General features: G+C 42.3%; 1 protein-coding gene across 4 annotated transcripts in view; it reads right to left on the reverse strand.

Moving 5' to 3' along the window:
- The window catches only part of LOC149322051 (protein shisa-6-like), a 404,892-nt gene that overhangs the window by 25,312 nt on the left and 360,773 nt on the right, over positions 1-18,807 (reverse strand). For 3 of the 4 annotated variants that reach the window (XM_089533825.1, XM_089533807.1, XM_089533817.1), the window contains one exon: positions 15,069-15,131. The exons of the other annotated variant lie outside the window; for it this stretch is intronic. In XM_089533825.1, coding sequence (XP_089389951.1) covers positions 15,069-15,131 — 63 coding nt within the window. The remainder of the gene's footprint in view (positions 1-15,068; positions 15,132-18,807) is intronic. 4 annotated transcript variants of the gene reach the window in all.

Below are 18,807 nucleotides of genomic sequence, written 5' to 3' on the forward strand. Positions count from 1 at the left end.
TGGTAGCCCCTTCTGTGAGAACACTTTTGCCTGTAGAGTGTCACCCGTGGGCACTTTGGCTGCTATTGCATGCTCCACCTGAAGGGCATTATGCAAGGAAGTACACGATGTCTTCTTCCACAGCATCCCCCAAATACTGCACATAACTGGGGAGTTTACTTATTTATTAGAAAAAGACTGTTCTGGGGCCTCAAACAGCCAAGGAGGGGCATATATGTGGCAAAATTGTCCCCCTACTTCTTAGGAATTAACAGACATTTTAAATTAAAAAAGACTGAAAAATTAAGAATCCTTTGCGGTGTTTAAAGTCCCTAAAAATGGGCTTGGGCTTGTGGGCCAGGGGCAACAATTTCTCTAGCCTTGGTGCAATGTATGGGGTGAGGCCTGTTGGGAGTATTTTTGGCAGGGAAAGGAGAAATGGTTATGTTTGATCAAGACGGGTTTTTTTTTAGGAACCCAAACTTTTCATTCCATTTTTCACCTTGTTGTTCACCACTTTTCACATCATGCAACGTAAAATAACTTTTGCATCACTGGGATGCTGAACTGCAAAAAGAGCCTTTGAGGACTACACATTCTGCATATGGAAAAAGCCCAGATAGTGTCTGGGAACAAGTCTACATTATGTGGTTGCTATACAGTACTCTAAATTCTGAGAACAAAATGAGTATAACAGCACAGATTTTGTAGGTCTGGCATAATCCACAGTTGCTCAGCTCAGCCCCCCTCCTGGAACATGAATACAACAAGAATGGATTTTATTTGCATCATCATCATCATCATCATCATCATCATCATCATCATCATCATCATCGGTATGTTTGCTGTGTTTTGGGGGGCATGGGGGGGGGAGGAAGCCCTGAATTAGAAAGATTATGAACATCTGCCTTTCCTGGTATATTCAAGAAGGCTGTGGGTGTGTTAGACATACTACTGTCAAATCACAGTTACATTAAACTTTATTATTTTTAAAAAATAGCAATCACTTCCTTCCTGAGAAGACCAGAACAATGGTATTAACATGGAGTAGGACGTTCATTTTCCTAAGATAAGGTGTGTCAGTCATTGCTATGGAGATTATCGCACTGCGTTCTGAGAACGTTCCGTATCATCACGTGATGAGAACGTTCCTGGAACAGATATTACTGCATTAGTAAACTAGAACGTGATCAGAACTGCATTTTACCGCACAGCGATTCCTGAAACCGTTCCGAGAACATATTCCACCAAGGCCGCCTCCGTCTCCTGATTGGCTGAAAGAATGACAGGCAGGGAGGCAGGGAAGCAGGCAGGCTAGCGACTGCAGTGAGGGAAGGGGTGTGTGTGTGAGAGAGAGGGGGGAAAGGAGGAGGGAGGGAAGGGAGGGAAGAAGGAGGGATCGGGAGGAAGGCAGGGAGAAAGAGAAATGGGGAGAGATGAGCCTTGCAAGTTACATCCCAAACCTCCTTTGCAAGGCTGGGAAGAAGGAGGAGCTCCATGCAGGTCTCTTCAAGCCGAAGGAAAGCAAGTTGCCAGGAAGGGGACTGGGCCAAGGGCAGAGCCCCGGCAGCCATAGCAGCTCTTTAAACCGGTTAGAAAAGAAGAGTCCTCTGCTGTCATCCCAATTCCCCATTTTGGCTGCTTGTCAGCCTTTTGCCTCCTGTGTGTGTGCGCATGTAATGTGTGCCTTCATAGAATCATAGAATCATAGAGTTGGAAGAGACCACAAGGGCCATCCAGTCCAACCCCATTCTGCCATGCAGGAAATCACAATCAAAGCATCCCCAACAGATGGCCATCCAGCCTCTGCTTAAAGACCTCCAAGGAAGGAGACTCCACTACACTCTGAGGAAAGAGTGTGTTCCACTGTCGAACAGCCCTTACTCTCAGGAAGTTCCTCCTAATATTGAAGTGGGATCTCTTTTCCTGGAGCTTGCATCCATTGCTCCGGGTCCTAGTCTCTGGAGCAGCAGAAAACAAGCTTGCTCCCTCATCAATGTGACATCCCTTCAAATATTTAAACAGGGCTATCATATCACCTCTTAATCTTCTCTTCTCCAGGCTAAACATCCCCAGCTCCCTAAGTCGTTCCTTGTAGGGCATGGTTTCCAGACCTTTCACCATTTTAGTCGCCCTCCTTTGGACACGCTCCAGTTTCTCAATGTCCTTTTTGAATTGTGGTGCCCAGAACTGGACACAATATTCCAGGTGGGGCCTGTGAGCTTCCCTCCCTGCTTTAATTCTTTTCTGGCTCTTTGCTATGGAATTCTGGGAGTTGTTTGCTTGCTTTTGTGTGTTGCTCCAAACAGATTAGCTTTTGTGGGTTCCTTCCTGGAGGGAAGGAGGAGAAGGTCCTGGGCATCCCTGCCATCCTTGCCTCCTGCAGGCTGCCAGCACAGGAGCCCCACTGGACATGACACTAGAGGCCCCCGCAGAAGCAGCCAGACCCTCTCCCTCTTGCTCTCTGCTCTGGCCCCCCTGTTTCCCTCTCTCTTTCTCTCTCTTTCCCTTCTTTCCTCTTCTCTCACTTGTCCCAACTTTCCTCCCTTCCCTCCCTCCTTCTTTCCCCCCTCACACACACACACCTTCCCTCACTGCAGTCGCTCGCCTGCCTGCCTCCCTCCCTGCCTGTCATTCTTTCAGCCAATCAGGAGACGGAGGAATGAGAGAACGGATTTGAGAACAGATAAGAATACCGCACACACCTCTGTTGGAACGTTCTCATCACGTTTCAGCTCTCTGGGAACACATTCATATCTGTACCCTCCTGGAACACATTTGGAACACATTTAAACGTTCTGAGAACCCGATTGGAACACATACGTGCGGTATACTCAAATGCGTTCCGTTCTCATCACGTGATGAGAACGGTCTCAGAACGCAGTGCGATAATCTCCTATGACTCAATTCATTGGCTGAAAACTTCAGGACTGTGAGAAAAGGTTAGTTATTTATAAAACAAATGAACCAAATATTGGCCTTGTCATGGCCTCTGTAAAAAACAGAACGTGTTACAATAAGGAAAGCCTGGAGGGTACTGAAAGCAAATGTGTGACCATAAAAACTATCAAAACCAAGATCCTATTTATACAGACTTATGTTTCATTGGATTTATACTATCATTGGATTTCTAAGATGTCAAAATCATGTAAGGTTTGTTGAAGTGTCATCGTTGCAGGATTCATCTGAGCTGTCAGCTGGTCCAGGGAAGCTCTCTTCCAGGAAAATGCAGTAAGTTCAAGTTTGGCAGTTAGACTCTTGACAGAAGTGGTATCAGAGAACATTCTGAATCACTTGCTCACTATCTGGATGTACATCTATCTGCTTATATGAAATAAATACACTTTTTGATGGCAGAAAAGGAATGCATCCTTTCCTCCTCTACAGGGACCAATATATATTTGCCAAAGTCTGAAGGACATAATTATAGGACTATACCCTCCAAACTTCTTAGTTTGTCAGGGACAGTCCTGATTAATTCTCTGCCAACCCACTTTTCTAGCTGCTTTTAAAATTTCCAAGGTTTTCTCTTCTTCATCCTCCTTTCTCCCCAGCTTGCTTTAATTGATGCAAACTAAGTTAAAGTGCAAAAGTATGGGGGGGGGGGGGGAGTGAGGAGAGGATGGTGGGATCTTGCCTTTCCCAGAAGTTTCAGGCAAAGGCAAACTGCTACACCCTCTTCCTCATTAATAAACTTTGCCCTCTTGATCATACTATGACTTTGCTTGGCTACACCTGTCCCCTTTTTCATCTATGTAATGTTGGAGGGTATGTGGAACAAATGTGACCAAAATCAGGACGGACACATTCCTGCTTTTGAGGAACTATTTTCATGCAAGTAAGTAAAGCTCAAAGGGAGAGAAGGAAGGCAGCAGTTAAGGAAAATGGAGGGGGACAGGAAAGTTGAAATAGACAGAGCAATAGAAACTTGGGAATGGGGCAGTTTCCACTTCCCTTGTATGCCCACTGTTTATATTCTCTTCTGCAAAGGAGGTTTTTATGCCACATTTTCTTACCTCTGTTGTTTTAAGTATTTCTTTTTAAAATGTATTATACTTGATTCAGTGAGCTGCTTGGATAGCATACACTGATGGGACAACTTCATACCTCAAGACAACTTCCACGAATATAAATTCAGCATTTTTTTTAAAAAAAACTTATAATAAAATAAAACTTAAAAACTTAATTTAAAATAATTTTTAAAAATTTCATCAGACTTTAAAAAAATCAGTGGAGAGTTTTGGCAAAATGGGAACAAAAGTGGTTTAAAAGATATTTTGAAAGGAATAGATGGAGAGCCCCTTGAAACTGATCAGTTAAGATTTGGAAAGTTTAATCTTTTTCACTGAATGCTGGATGGTGACATCTTTAATACATTGAGTTGTTGTTATGCTGATGGTAGAGAAAACGGCATACAATACTCCAGCTGAAGGCTATAGATTGCAATGGCAAATGTATGATCTTTTCTGAAGTGATCTTTAGAGAGTTTAAGGCCTGAATCCTATTGGTAGGGCACAATTATTGAATGGAGAAGTCAATATATATATGAGCTTCATGGGTTCAATGGGCCTAATGGGGACTAAGTCCCTGAAAGGCCGGCCTGGAGGCAGAGTCAAGGCATAGTGTCCTGACAACGCCTGCCCGACTCCGCACCCCTAGAGTGCACAACTCCAGATGGTGTGCAGCATCATGACATGTCTCTGTTGCTGTGTCCACATGGCTCAGCACCAAAGGGGCGCCATATAGCCGTACTGCTGCGGCTATGGTGTCCTTTTGAGGGTGCAAAAAGTTGCTTTTTGCAGCTCCTTTTTGTGCCCTCGGAAGGCTGGACCAGGGCTGCGCCATGATGTTGCCACAGCCCCGATCTGGCTGAAGAAGGGGCTGGGGGCCGCCCCTTCAGGGCTGTTTGTACAGCCCTCAAGAATGGGTTTTAGACCTAATTTCCTTTCCCAGCTTGGTACATTTCAAATCCTCTCCCTAGTTTACTGGTGTCCTGGGTGTGTGTGTGTGTGTGGGGAGGGCACTGTGCACAAATTAAGGTCTTGAAGTCCAGTCCTGCATCAGGGCACACATTACTTCCTTCTTCTGGACCCTGCCCACAGTGATCATCTCTCTGTCCCATCAGATAGCCTGTGTTTATTCCTTACATTCATGTGACACAGCACTGGACTGAATTTAAACAACCAAATTGACAGTGCTGTTGAATTGCTCTATGCTTTTAGCTTGCCTGTTCCCTATTTGGAGGCCTGATATCTATTGGAATGGCAGTACAGTATCTTGTTTTGCTTTTCCTCGAACTGAGAAAAGCATAATGTCCAGGGAGTGGACTGGAATTGTGCATCACACTTAAATACTTAATCTGAAGTAATCCAATATTTATACATATTGTTCATAGCAAGTGGACAATTGCAGTCACTTGTATGAGGAGATCATGCTATGGACAACATGTATAAATATTGGCATGACCTATGGACAGCGTGGGTTATTGTTATTAGTAAATGTTTGGTTGGAGAGTCGTTGTTGTGTATATAGTGCTGTATACTGTATATTCTGCAGTAAAGTTCTGTAAATAGAATGTGAAGACTTTGAGTATTTCTTTGGCACTTTGTGCAGTTATAGGTACTGGTGGCACTGCAGACCCGAGCAGAGAAGGACCACGAGTAGTGTGTTGCTCTGACAGTATATTTTTAGCTATATTGTACTGTATGTGTTTTAATTTGTAAGCCACTCTTGAGTGTTAATAACAACAACAACAACAACAACTGCAATCCTATTGGCTAATAGTAAACCATATTTAAGTATTGAAACGCATCAATCCATGGGTTTAACTTGAAACAGAGAAAAGGCAGAAATGATGCACGGTTACACAATAAAGTTCTGTTCTGTTATAAAAAGAGTAATACATCTTTTGTGACTTAGATTCTATGAAATGTAATCAGTTACCGTTTGATATTTTAAATACTTTGGAAAGCACACTTGTTCTGAATGTCTCTGTCATATTTTTCAGGGATGAAATGCCACTGTGTGTGCAAGTCACACACCTTTGGCCTGACATAACTTTTAAAAAGTGCTGCAGCTTTCTAAGTAGTCAAATGATTTACCTGAGGAGCCTCTTTATGCTTTCATAAGCCCCTGCCCTCTTGGCAGGCACAATCAACCTGGATTGACCTAATTTATAATTAGGGTAACAACAGTTGGATAGATCAGAATAAATGCAACCCCTTGCTAATTAACAATTACCTCTTAATCATAAATTCAAATAAAATTTAGAGTAATCAAATCTCTGCGAGGGAGGCTGAGAGCCAGCTTCAAGCCTGGCTTATGACTGTTACTAAAAAACGAAATCACTCCTTGTTCCTAATTAAGGCCCTGTTCTACACAGTACAGTGTGACCCCCATATTCATGGAGGTTACATTCCAAGACCACCACCTCTAGATATCTGAAATAACGGATGATAGGGAAAACTATTATTTTCAATGAGACAAATAACTTCCAGCCCAAGCATACCATATAATCACACTGGAGTACCTAGAAATGCCTAGAGAGGATGTATTTATTCAGACATGGGTAAGTGAAACCATGGATACTGAAATTGGAGATATTAGAGTCGTACTGTACTAAAAATATGTAATGGGATCTTGTAGCACCTTTGAGACTATCTGTGTGAAAGAGGTTGTAGTATATGCTTTTGTAGACTTGGTCTACCTGTAGCTCATCAGATGCACTAAAAAATGTATGAATGTAAATGTCATAACAAATGTTAGCTATGTTGCCACTGCCATTGTCTTTGAGAGATCCTCCACCAGTGGCACACTTAGTCTGGCTACTCGGCAAAAAGCCTGTCAACATGAGAAACATTGCCATCTGCATAGCTTCTTGCCTCATGGGAGCACACAACTGTAGTATGTAGTGCCATGGTAATATATGCAATAATTCACAAGTAAGTTTCACTGAATTCAGTGCAACGTAGAGGCTGTACAGGTTGCACTTAAGGAGTGGCTTGCAGAGGACCGATTTAGCATCCGATTGGGCCTGTGGCAACTACATGCCACGGCCTCAATCTGGCCTTTCCATGGTGAAAAAGGAGCTGCAAAAAGCAGCTCTTTTTTGCACCACGAAAAAGGTGCCATAGCTGCTGGCTTTTCGGTGCTCCATTGGCGCTGTGTCATCTGTACTTAGTGCCAGAGGAGCGCTGTGATGCTGCTCACTGTGTGGTGTGGCTCACGGCATCATGCCAGCATGGGGGTGGAGTCAGGTCAAGCATTGTGCAGATGCCATGTTCCTACTCCACCCCAGGTCGGCGTTCATTGCCAGTCTGTATACCCTGTTAGTCTCAGCTGTCATAGGTATCAAAACACAACCTGGGACTAGAGTGATTTTACAGTTAATGTGAAACAAATTCGGAAAGCATGTCCCTACACTGACAGTTAGGCTAGACTAGAGGTGGGACTCATGCTCTAGATGGAAACTCCCAGGATTCACTGCCATTATCTGGGGCTTGCAACCCAGCAACATTTGGAAAGGAGCATGCTATATACTCCAGGGCAAAGTCAGAACAGAAATGAAGTAGGGCTCCAGGAGATCAATTGATCAGTTAGATCAGTTGATAAAAGGTAAAATAATTGACTAAAATATTTTAAAAATGCATTGAATAAAATATTCATTGAACCTGCACAAAGTGCATTACAGTGGTCCTGTCTGAACCTAATATTTCTGGATCTATTCAGAGCAGGGCTTTCAACAGTATCTTGGAGAAATCCTTTAACAAAGAGGCTCAAAGGAGCGCATTTCAGTTTGGCTTCCTGTTCAATTTTGGCTCCTGTAGATATTTGCTATGAACTTTAAGTTTGAGCAGATCAGGTACCTTCTGCATACTAAGTGGTCTTGCCATGCTTGGAAAAAAGAAGTCTTGCCTTTATCCAGCCAATCAGCTGAGTGTGTCCATGCTGTATGACTCACTCACTCCTCCATACTTGAATGGTAGGTACCTGCCTAAAATCTTAATATCGTCCTAGTCCAAATATGTTTGTACAATGATTCCTTGCTCACTCGCCTACAGCAAACATTCATCAATACAATAATCTCATCAGGAGTTTCTGGGGCCTGATGGAACGCTAAATCAAATGGATGCAGTATTTGCAAACAAATAATTCTGCAGCTCTTTGTGAGAATGTCATGAAGACACTAAATGGATGACTACTGAATAACAACAACAACAACAAAAAACCACTGGAATTCCGGATCATGAGTAGGTTATGGGATCTGGTGGCTCTCCTGTCAGTCAGATAGGCTATCTGTTCTGGGTTTTCGTCAGAACTTTAAATGAATCATGCAAGGGGATGAAGCTAATTTGGGGAGATGGTTAAGTGCAGACCAAATGACAGACACAAAATACTCATTGCCCCAATATAACATGGAAGCTACCAGCTGCCTGATTGTCTTCTCAAATGCTTTTAAAATAAGTGTGTGTGTGTGTGTGTGTGTGTGTGTGTGTGTGTGTGTGAGAGAGAGAGAGAGAGAGAGAGAGAGAGAGAGATTTAATTCTGGATGCTGTTCCCTCTTTCCTCTTCACTTTCTTCATAACGAAATCCTTGCAAATAATTTAAAAACAGTGTGAAAGGCTCAGACGGGTGTCAGGGGAGGGGGATGACAAACAAACAAACAAGAGACCAGCTGGAGTTGAACAGGAAGAAGCACAAGCTTGTGATTTAAATGCTTGTATCCAAATCTGTTTGTGTGCAGATATAGAACATTGAGTAGAATTGAAATAAATTTGCCTCCTAAAGTCTCCTCTTGTGAATTCCACTTGCAAACTGTTCTCCATACTAATGTTCACTTCACGAATGTTGAATTTTTGAGGTCAGGCATCAGTGTAAAACAGCAGCCACACAAAAACCAACAAACCCTGAATTTTGAATTATGAGGAGTCAATAGATTTTGAAATGTTGAGTTTTGTTTTGTTTGTTTGCTTGAGCTCTATTCTGATGCAAAGTGGAGTATGCACTGTGAAGAGCAGATGGTGGGAGAAGAGAATGGGAAAATATTGAAGGATGGGAATTGTTTGCCAAGTATGAAGAAAGGGATGGAGAAAGAGGTAGGATGGACCTTCCAACATTTCACAGATGAAAACTGGGATGTGTGTGGTGGAGTCTCCTTCTTTGGAGGTCTTTAAATAGAGGCCGGATGACCATCTGTCGGGGATGCTTTGATTGTGAGTTCCTGCATGGCAGGGGAGGTTGGACTGGATGGCCCTTGTGGTCTCTTCCAATGCTATGATTCTAGGGAAATGGGTTAGAGAAAAGACTTCTACGTCCATCAATAAACTACAAATCCCAGGACTCTGTAAGTTGGAAATGGGACAAAGTGCTATCAGATTGCTGTAACTGTGTAGTATAGATACACTCAATGTGCATTAAAAGTGATGTTATCAGTTGGGTTGAAATGCCTCAGAATGACCCCAAAGCCGCTTCTTCCAGACTTTGAGAGCTTTTCTTTTCTTTGGTGGGCTTCTGGGCTGAAGTAGTGGGCAATTTTAATACACCCAGCTTCTCCCTCTTTTTTTCACCACTGTAATTCCTTTCAGTTGTTTCCAGATTTTGGGTGGACTATTGGCAAGATACCCTCAGATGGCAGCTCCTCCTTGAGGGAATCCCTCTCCCCATTTTTATGGTCATCACCTTAATGTACTGTATGTCAATGATTTAACTGGCAGATCAGATCAAGTCAGTACAACTACCAACGGGGAAGGTGAACGGATGAGACTGATCCTTTTCTTCACTGTTTTGAGAGCAGAGATGAAGCACTGCAGAGTCGGAAAGCCTCGGTGTTTGGGGGTGTTTGGGAGAACTGAATAAGGATTAAAAGCTGGTTGTCCACATTATATACACAGCTGCCTTCATTTTTTCCATTCAACACTTGTAGATATATTTATTCATATTAGGAGGTAAAAACCTCCTTAAACCAACTTGTCTCGAACATTTTACACAGAAGAACCCTGAAAATAATTTTCAGGTCTTATAGAATACCTGTATAAAATTATTATATTTACAGCTAAAAATGTTTATTTTTCAATAATGATATGTTGTGAAATCCTACTATAAAACATATAGGATGATTAAATAAAAACTAATGAAGGTTGTTGACTTTATAGATGGGATGGGGATGAGAACCATTCTCTGGGTCCACTCTTCTTTGACACATACCTGCTCCTTTCATAGGTCTATCACTTTTGAAGTCCACTCTGCCCTCTTCTGAGCAGTGTCGGTCACCACCAGCACCCAGTGATACTCACCCCTTATTTTAGTTGTAAAGCTGCTTCTCATGCTCCTCCCAAATATTAGGTACTGTACGTGTATGTCTTTGACAGACACACACATGGGTAAAATTACTTTTTTGCCCACTTGTCACCCTACTCTTCCAAGCTCTATGAATGTATAAACTGGCTCCACTTCTTGATCCACTCTGTATGAAGATCAGATCAGGCCAGCCTAGCCCAAGCCAACACATCACTCCACTTCAAACAAAAGCTTCATTTCTCACTATGTGGTTATTGATTGCAAAAAATACCTAGACCACACCTGTACTTGTTTACTTCTTCTCTGTGTTCTTTGCTACACAATAGCTGTAATAGCTGAAGGTGTTTTTGACAGTGACTTTGTTAAAGAAAGGTGTTAAAAACCTTAGCCTTTTTGCTTGTCCAATTTCTTCCACATACCGCATCAATATTTGGCCTTGCTGTGAGACATAACCTGCCAATTTTGCTGTTGGCATTTCTTCTTTTGTCAGAGCTGATGGAAAGGACAAATATTGGGGTTACTGTGTTAGTGGAAATGACTTGTTAATTTAGTGGTAGAATCACTATTGCCAATCCTCTGCAATAAAAGAGATAATTTAGCAAAGTACCAAGGTAACCTTTTCAAGGCTGTTTGTTCTTCCAAGCCATTATCCTACAGAGACAGCAGTTTAAAATACAAATCACTTTAAGTTATAGTTAACCCAGAGATATAGCATAGTTACAATAGTTAATAACTAAAAATTATTTCTAGGGAAAGAAAAACACACAATTCCTATTCACACTTGTTACTCCACATTTGCATCTTTGACTTTTGTGGATTTGATTGTTCACAGATTTTATTAACATTTTCTTTCTAAAAATATCTAGGTTCTCCAGCGCAACTCTATGGTCAACTTTAACCAAAAGTTGCACTGAAGGACCTTGAGATTTCTAGAGAGAACACTTCACTAGGCATTTGTAGCTCCTCCTGTGCAATTCTATGTTTGGCAGATGTTGAACACAGAATTGCACTGAAGGAACTAGAGATTCCTAGAGATGTGTCCTCTCAGATAAAAACATAGTGTTTTTGTTATTTGCGGTTTTTCCACATTGATGAGGGTCTTATTCCCCTAACGCCAGCTAATGTAGAGGGACAAGTGTACACAGGAAAATAAGAAGAGAGATGTATTCATATGGTATTTTTTTTTACAAAGCTGAAAACAAATATACTAACAACAAGCTAGAGCCTAACAAATATACCAGGGCTACTGCAAAGGGGCAGTACAAAGAAAGCAATGGCTCTTACAGGCCCAAGGAAAAGATGGCAAAATGATAGAGGAAGAGGAAGCACGAATGATATGACTGGTTAGTACTTGGATGGAGGGCCATCAGAGAACACCAGGTGCTGTAGGGTCTGTTTCAGAGGAATGGCAAACCACCTCTGAGTATTCCTTGCCTAAGAAAACCCTATGAAATTCAAGAGGTTGCCATAAGTCAACAGGCAACTTGAAGGCAACACATGCACACACGTACTTATGTGAGAAAGAATGAGTCAAAGAAAGACAAAAGCTCCATCCTATTTTTATGCAGTTTGAGAACAAGAAGCTGAAGTGAACAATGGATGTGGACTTTGGGGCAGGGAAATCTCTAGTACATCCCACACTTGTCAGCTGAAGATAAGTAAGAAGAGATAAATAGCCAAAAGAACAGTCAGAAAGAAAAGCAACCCTGAATTGTGAATCAGGGACAAGAAAATCTAACACTTTAAGAAACATAAAAAGAAAGAAAAAGAATGGAGATCTTAGGTATTAGGTTAGGAAAATGGGATCCAATAAAAAAGACAGACTTTCAGAGGACCATAAAATATAAGACAATTAACTCAACTGGTTACAACTGTCATCTGGATGTGAAAGACTAAAGATCTGGCATCTGGAGCTAAAAAATATGCATAGCAATAACACAAAAAGAAATGAAGTTGTAAGCATTTTAAAAGACACACCAAATCCCTATAGTTTTGCCTTTTTAAGTAAACTAAGCTATGGTGATTCACAGTTCCTACCCTACTACAGTATGTAGATTGGAAAACCATTGGCTACTGGACTGCACACTTCACCTAATGTTGTGATGTAGTCCTCAGCTCAACAAGTGCATATATTGTATTTGTATACAAAAATGTAGTAGAGAAAGTTTCATATCAACATGAATATACAGGAGAGATCAACTCTTTGTTTTGTTTCCAGGATTTCATTGGTTAGTTTTTCTACTGTATGATTTAGCTCTTGTAATTTGGCTCTGATCTCTTTCCTGATTTCTACCTTTAGATTTGACATTTTATGTCTAATCAATTTCCTTATTTCTTCCAATAAGGGTTGATTTAGTTCCATCGTCTTTGCTTGCTTGAAGGGAGGTCTTCTCTTCCATTGGGACTGTAGTCTGGCAGCTTGGTTTCTTGTCTCCATCTAGATTTCGTGAAGTTAAATCACTATTTCGAATATTATTCCTTAGGCAATGTATGATTGGCTAACTTTCTTGTGTCTAATTTATAGCAAAATAATATCCACTCCTAAACCTTTGGTTAGTTGCCAATTCTCCAAATAATCAAATGCCAAATCTTTCAATTATGAGATGGCTAGGAAGTCCAAGAGACAGTTTCTATTTTGTTACAAATTAATTGATATCAAACTCTCTACCATTCAGTTATTCAACAATTCAACCATTAGTTTTTATCTTGTGATATTCCAATATTTATATTAAAAACAAAAGACCCAAAATTACAATTGATTTCTGTCAATCAATTCAGATGGGACTTTTTCCAAATCAATTCCTCCCTTCTCTTCTCCTGCTTTGTTAATCTGATCAATCTAATCAGTCTTTATCTACACAGTTAATTTCCCAACTCCAAGAAGGGTTAATGTGTGGTAATCACTTGTAAATCCTATAATCAGCGATGAGTCAATTACTCAGTTTATCAGTTACAGTGGTAAATTGCAGTATTGCAGGGGGATCATAGAATCACAGAATCGTAGAGTTAAAAGAGACCACAAGGGCCATCCAGTCCAACCCCCTGCCATGCAGGAACTCTCAATCAAAGCATCCCTGACAGATGGACATCCAGCCTCTGTTTATCCTTTAAACATTTAGTTATGGCTTACAATAAAAAAAACTCTCAGGAGAAGGAGAAAAAAAGAGAGAAAAGAAGAAAAAAATCTTCCCCTTTTTCTTTTCCTTCCCACTTAGTAAGCCCCCCCCCCCCAAAACTGAGATATCTCCACCACTGAGAATTAATTCATCAATCCCGCTAGTAAATCACTATGTTGTTTCAGCAGAGTATGCAAATTAGGTTCTACAAAATTAAAAGTTCGTGGACAAATCATGAAAATCTGTCACTCTTCAATTATTTGCCCAGTAGCAGTCACATCAATAAGTTGGCTAGAATTTGCGAAAAGTGCCTTTTAGGGAAGTATCTACTAGACCCCTAGAATTCTGGGACCTGTAGTCCATTACATGAACTATTACCGGACTCTAGTTTGGGTGCCGAGAGCAGTAGCATCATTCAGCTTCTCATTCCGTGTGTCGCATTCTTGTTTTTCCTCTTTGTCTCCTTCTCCTTCCTTCTTATACTATACTTTTCCATGCAGTCTTTCTCCTTACTAGTGCCTACAACTTCCAAAAGACTTTGCTGATCTTACTTTCTGGTCCTCCACTTCCGTTTTTCCCAAGTCAGCTCCACTCTGTTTCTCCCAAGTTGGCTCCGCTCCGTTTCTCCCAAGTCAGCTTCAATCCTATGGGTTTACTCTGGCATCAAAATTTTCTTGCGGTTCCATCGTTCTTGGCATGAACTGACTCTAAAAGGCACCTTCTCAGCTGTTTGTCATTAAAATTAAGTGTAAAAATGTCTTTTGGTAATTTTCTAATAGCGCCAAATGGCAACAAGAACATTATATATCTTTCGGAATCTTCCCTCAAAAAAATAAAGTCCAGGAATGACACAATAAAAAAAGAAAAGTTGGTGAACGTTCTCTTCCCATAAATGTATACAAAAACATATACAGTAGGAGGGAATATTTCATACAGAAGATGCATGCTAGGAAAAGTTGCATAAAAGAATAAATGTAAAGTATGTTTTGTTCTAAATTGAATTAATTGATAAATTGGGTGGATACATGAGAAACAGACATGGACCAGAAAACAGACTTTGTGTTCCATCTCTGCCCATATTATTGGTGTGTATCTGTTTACAGATTAACGACAGCATGAGGGGAACATGCCGAGATCAGCTGTCTGTACACCTCCAGGCTGCGTATCCTTAGCAGCTGGCTGTGGGCTTTGAACTTGTTGATTGTATCTTGGCAAAAGCTGTAAATCAAGTCAGATAATTCAAGTGATGGATAAGTATTGAAGCATCAACAGAGCATTGACGTGTGGATTATATGGTTTTAAGACAAACAAGTGTCCTATCTAGGCAAACAGATTCTCCTCTTGCTGTGCATCTTTTGATGACCAGGAAGACACTACAAAGCAAGCCAGTCTATAATAACAGCTGAGAGAGACAGCCATAGATTCTGGACAGAAGAAAACGTGGAACAATCCTGTTTGCTGCATATGAAAGAATGGGCCATGTTTAAGATAGCCCATTGCTTGCAATATGACCAGACACACAAATTCAACAATAGAATACATATTTCTTCTGCAAGAATAATTCCATGAAGTATTCTATTGATATTGGTTTGAGTCTTTACCAGTAAAAGGATTACTGGAAGAAAGAGGAAAGTTACAACATCAGTAACTTTGATCTTCATTTGTTTATTTTCTTACCATGTGAAGGTGTCTGGTTTGCAGTGCATAGTATCAGGTGGTTATAATTTTGTTCTTGGTCATCTGAAATTCAATGAAAAAGAAAAATTCTCTTTTAGGAACTGCTCACCAAGGTGCTACAGGCCTGCAGGTAATAATTACAGCGCACATTATTCATGGGAAACCTCAGCATGATTAAGGAGAAGAAAATGCTTAACAAAGCGGAAGTGTCTTTCATGTTGCTCTCTTAAAATTTCAATCGCTGGAGAAACATGTTAATGAATAACAACACCCGTTGCGCTGAGGCCTGAAACTGGATATTCAGCAAAGTAAGAAGCTAATGCAAAGCAAAGGCAAACCATGACATACAATTTGGCAACCAGCCTGTCACTGAGAAGCTTGTCTTGGGCTTCTATAACTCACAGAGCAGACATTAATAAGCACAATTAATATTATTATATGAGTCTGGCCCTCTCTACTATGTGTGTGGATCTCTATGGGAGTATGGGTCCCCTGTGTGTCATGCTACATGGAGGGCGGAGTTAGCCCAGGCACATACAGTCAGGGATCACTCAGCAGCAGGCTTTTTATTTCTTCACTGGGTGAGTGCCCAACATATGTGCATCTATAGGAATACATGTTATAATTTCAATTACCAGTTATTCTTAGGGATGAAGTCCCAGTGGTGGACATAGTATGGGCACCCCAAAAAGCTGCTTTCTGTTCAGTGGCTACCTGTGACAAATGTTTGATGGGTGGTGGCTCACTAGGTACTTTGTGTAGCCTTGTGTGCCTCTCTCTTTCTGTCATTCTGGGTATACAAACTATGTGACGTGTATGGTGGGTTGCTGCATCAAAATGGCCTACAACACTCCCTTTGCATTTTGTAATACCATTTATCCCAGTAAAATTCAGCAGTTTTCTGGAGGTGTGATGGTAAATGTTGGTGTGTGGGCACACATACTTTCCTGTATGAGGTTGCAGCAGTGGTGGATGCCGTAGCAGTGATCTGCTAATCTGGGCAGATGCTTCCTGGAAACTACCAAGAGGATTCCTGCTGCCCCTGCTGCTATAAAATGCAGGTAGCAGCCACAAAGGGAAACAGAAGGGGTGAGTGAGTGTTTATCTCCTTCCATCTTTGGTGAAAATTGCAGCCTTGAAGTTGTGGCCATCACATGGAGCATTTTTTTTAATGTGGAGTCATGGCATGGACAGCATAGCTTCAAGTTATAGAATCATAGAATCATAGAGTTGGAAGAGACCGCACGGGCCATCCAGTCCAACCCTCTGCCATGCAGGAAATCCAAATCAAAGCATCCCCAGCAGATGGCCATCTAGCCTCTGCTTAAAGACCTCCAAGGAAGGAGACTCCACTACACTCCGAGGGAGTGTGTTCCACTGATAAACAGCCCTTACTGTCAGGAAGTTCTTCCTAATGTTGAGGTGGAATCTCTTTTCCTGGAGCTTGCATCCATTGTTCCGGGTCCTGTTCTCTGGAGCAGCAGAAAACAAGCTTGCTCCCTCCTCAATATGACATCCTTTCAAATATTTAAACAGGGCTATCATATCACCTCTTAACCTTCTCTTCTCCAGGCTAAACATCCCCAGCTCCCTGAGTCGTTCCTCATAGGGCATGGTTTCCAGACCTTTCACCATTTTAGTCGCCCTCCTCTGGACACGCTCCAGTTTCTCAATGTCCTTTTTGAATTGTGGTGCCCAGAACTGGACACAATATTACAGGTCGGGCCTGACCAGAGCAGAATACAGTGGCACTATTACTTCTCTTGATCTAGACACTATACTTTTATTGATGCAGCCTAAATTTGCATTGGCCTTTTTAGCTGCCGCATCGCACTGTTGACTCATGTTCAACTTGTGGTCTACTTGGACTCCCAGATCCCTTTCACATGTAGTTTCATTCAGCCAGGTGTCCCCCATCCTATATCTCTGCATTTCATTTTTCTGCCCTAAGTGCAGTACCTTACATTTCTCTGTGTTGAATTTCATTTTGTTAGCTTTGGCCCAGCTTTCTAGTCTATTCAGATCATTTTGAATGTTGATCCTGTCCTCTGGAGCATTAGCTATTCCTCCTAATTTGGGCGGGATACAGACGGGCAGGGGAAGACGTCTTGGAGGTGTATTCTGCTGAATACGGAGCCTCCAGACCGCCCGCCCCGGGGGCGTGGCTCAGGAGATGGGGCTTCCACATGGGGGGCAGTGAAGACGCCTCACCTGGGGCCGTTTCAGACCCGGAGTTTCCAAACCGCCGCCTCGGAGGATGCTGCAAAGAGAGAGGCAGCTTCCTCACGGGCGGCCAAAAACGGGGCTTTTTTTTTCTTTTGCTGGTTGGCGGGTGCGCAGCTGCGGCAGAAAGCCTATGGGCACATTTAAAGTGCCCAAGCCCCTTTAAAACTTTTTCCCCCGCTCTGCCCAAGAACAATGGTGGTCTCCTGCCAGCTGGTGATCAGCTGGTGTTGGCATCCTTGTCCGCTTGCACTTTGCCAGTGTCACCAGCATCATAGATGCCTCCTCTCCTTTGGTCCCCGCTCTCCTGCTGAATCTGCAATGCACAGCTACAGCTGTCTCCGCTGCCACCGCTGTCCCCCTGCCATCCCCCATCACCTCCCTTGTATATATGTAAATATTTACAGTTTTAGCATTTTTTATTGTTAGGTGAAAATGGCACAGGAATGTGTGTAGGGGTTCACTTTAAAGTCCAAACTTTCCAAGCAGCACATGCGTACATGTTGCTCTAGGGTTAGGGTTAGGGTTAGGGTTAGGGTTACGAGTCTTAAAATGCGCTGCAGCTGTGCTGCAGCTTCCACACCTGCATGGCAGCTGACGCTGCAATTAAAGCCTGACTGCAAACTGCGCATGTTCCAGGACCCCGACTCATTATGCGACACAGCAGACATGGAGCTTTTAAATGGGCAACTTAAATTAGCGGCGTAGCAAATCTGGCGTACCGGTGCAGCAGCTTACAGACGGAGCTGCGCAGCTGCGCATCAAACGGAAAAGAAGCGGAGAAAAGCAGCACCTTTTTAATGCCGCTTCTTCCCGCTTGGGGCGTGCGGGGGGCGTGTTCATGGCGGCATTCAGGTAAGGCCCATCTGAAGGCTCTACCTTCATGACGTCATGAATACACCCTTTTTGCCCGTCTGTATCCCGCCCCAGTGTCTTCTGCAAAGCTGATAAGTATGCTCCCAATTTTGTCATCCAGGTCATTGATAAAGATGTTGAATAACACTGGGCCCAGGACAGAGCCCTGTGGGACCCCACTGGTCACTTCTCTCCAGGCTGAAAAAGAGCCATTGTTGAGCACCCTTTGGGTTCGGCCGGTCAACCAATTACAGATCCATTTAACAGTTACTTTGTTTAGCCCACATTTTACAAGCTTGTTTGCAAGAATGTCATGGGAAACCTTGTCAAAGGCCTTACTGAAATCAAGATATACTATATCCACAGCATTCCCTTCATCTACCAAGCTGCTAATTTTATCAAAGAAAGAGATCAGATTTGTCTGGCATGACTTGTTTCTCTGCAACCCATGTTGACTTTTTGTGATTATGGCATTGCCTTCTAGATGTTCACAGACTTTCTGTTTAATGATCTGCTCCAGAAATTGTATGTCATCCTAGCGTCTATGTTTGTACATGTGTGCACAAGGAGATGTACAGTGTTCTGTTACATAAGATGTTCCCCTTTGTCCACAGCACAATGAACCAAAGGCTGGTTGCTGTCAGGCACAGCTTTGCCCCCA

The sequence above is a fragment of the Sceloporus occidentalis genome, unplaced genomic scaffold (genome assembly GCF_023333645.1).
Source record: "Sceloporus occidentalis isolate IW3139 unplaced genomic scaffold, rSceOcc1.0.p SCAF_1, whole genome shotgun sequence".
NCBI classification, from domain to species: Eukaryota; Metazoa; Chordata; class Lepidosauria; order Squamata; family Phrynosomatidae; genus Sceloporus; species Sceloporus occidentalis.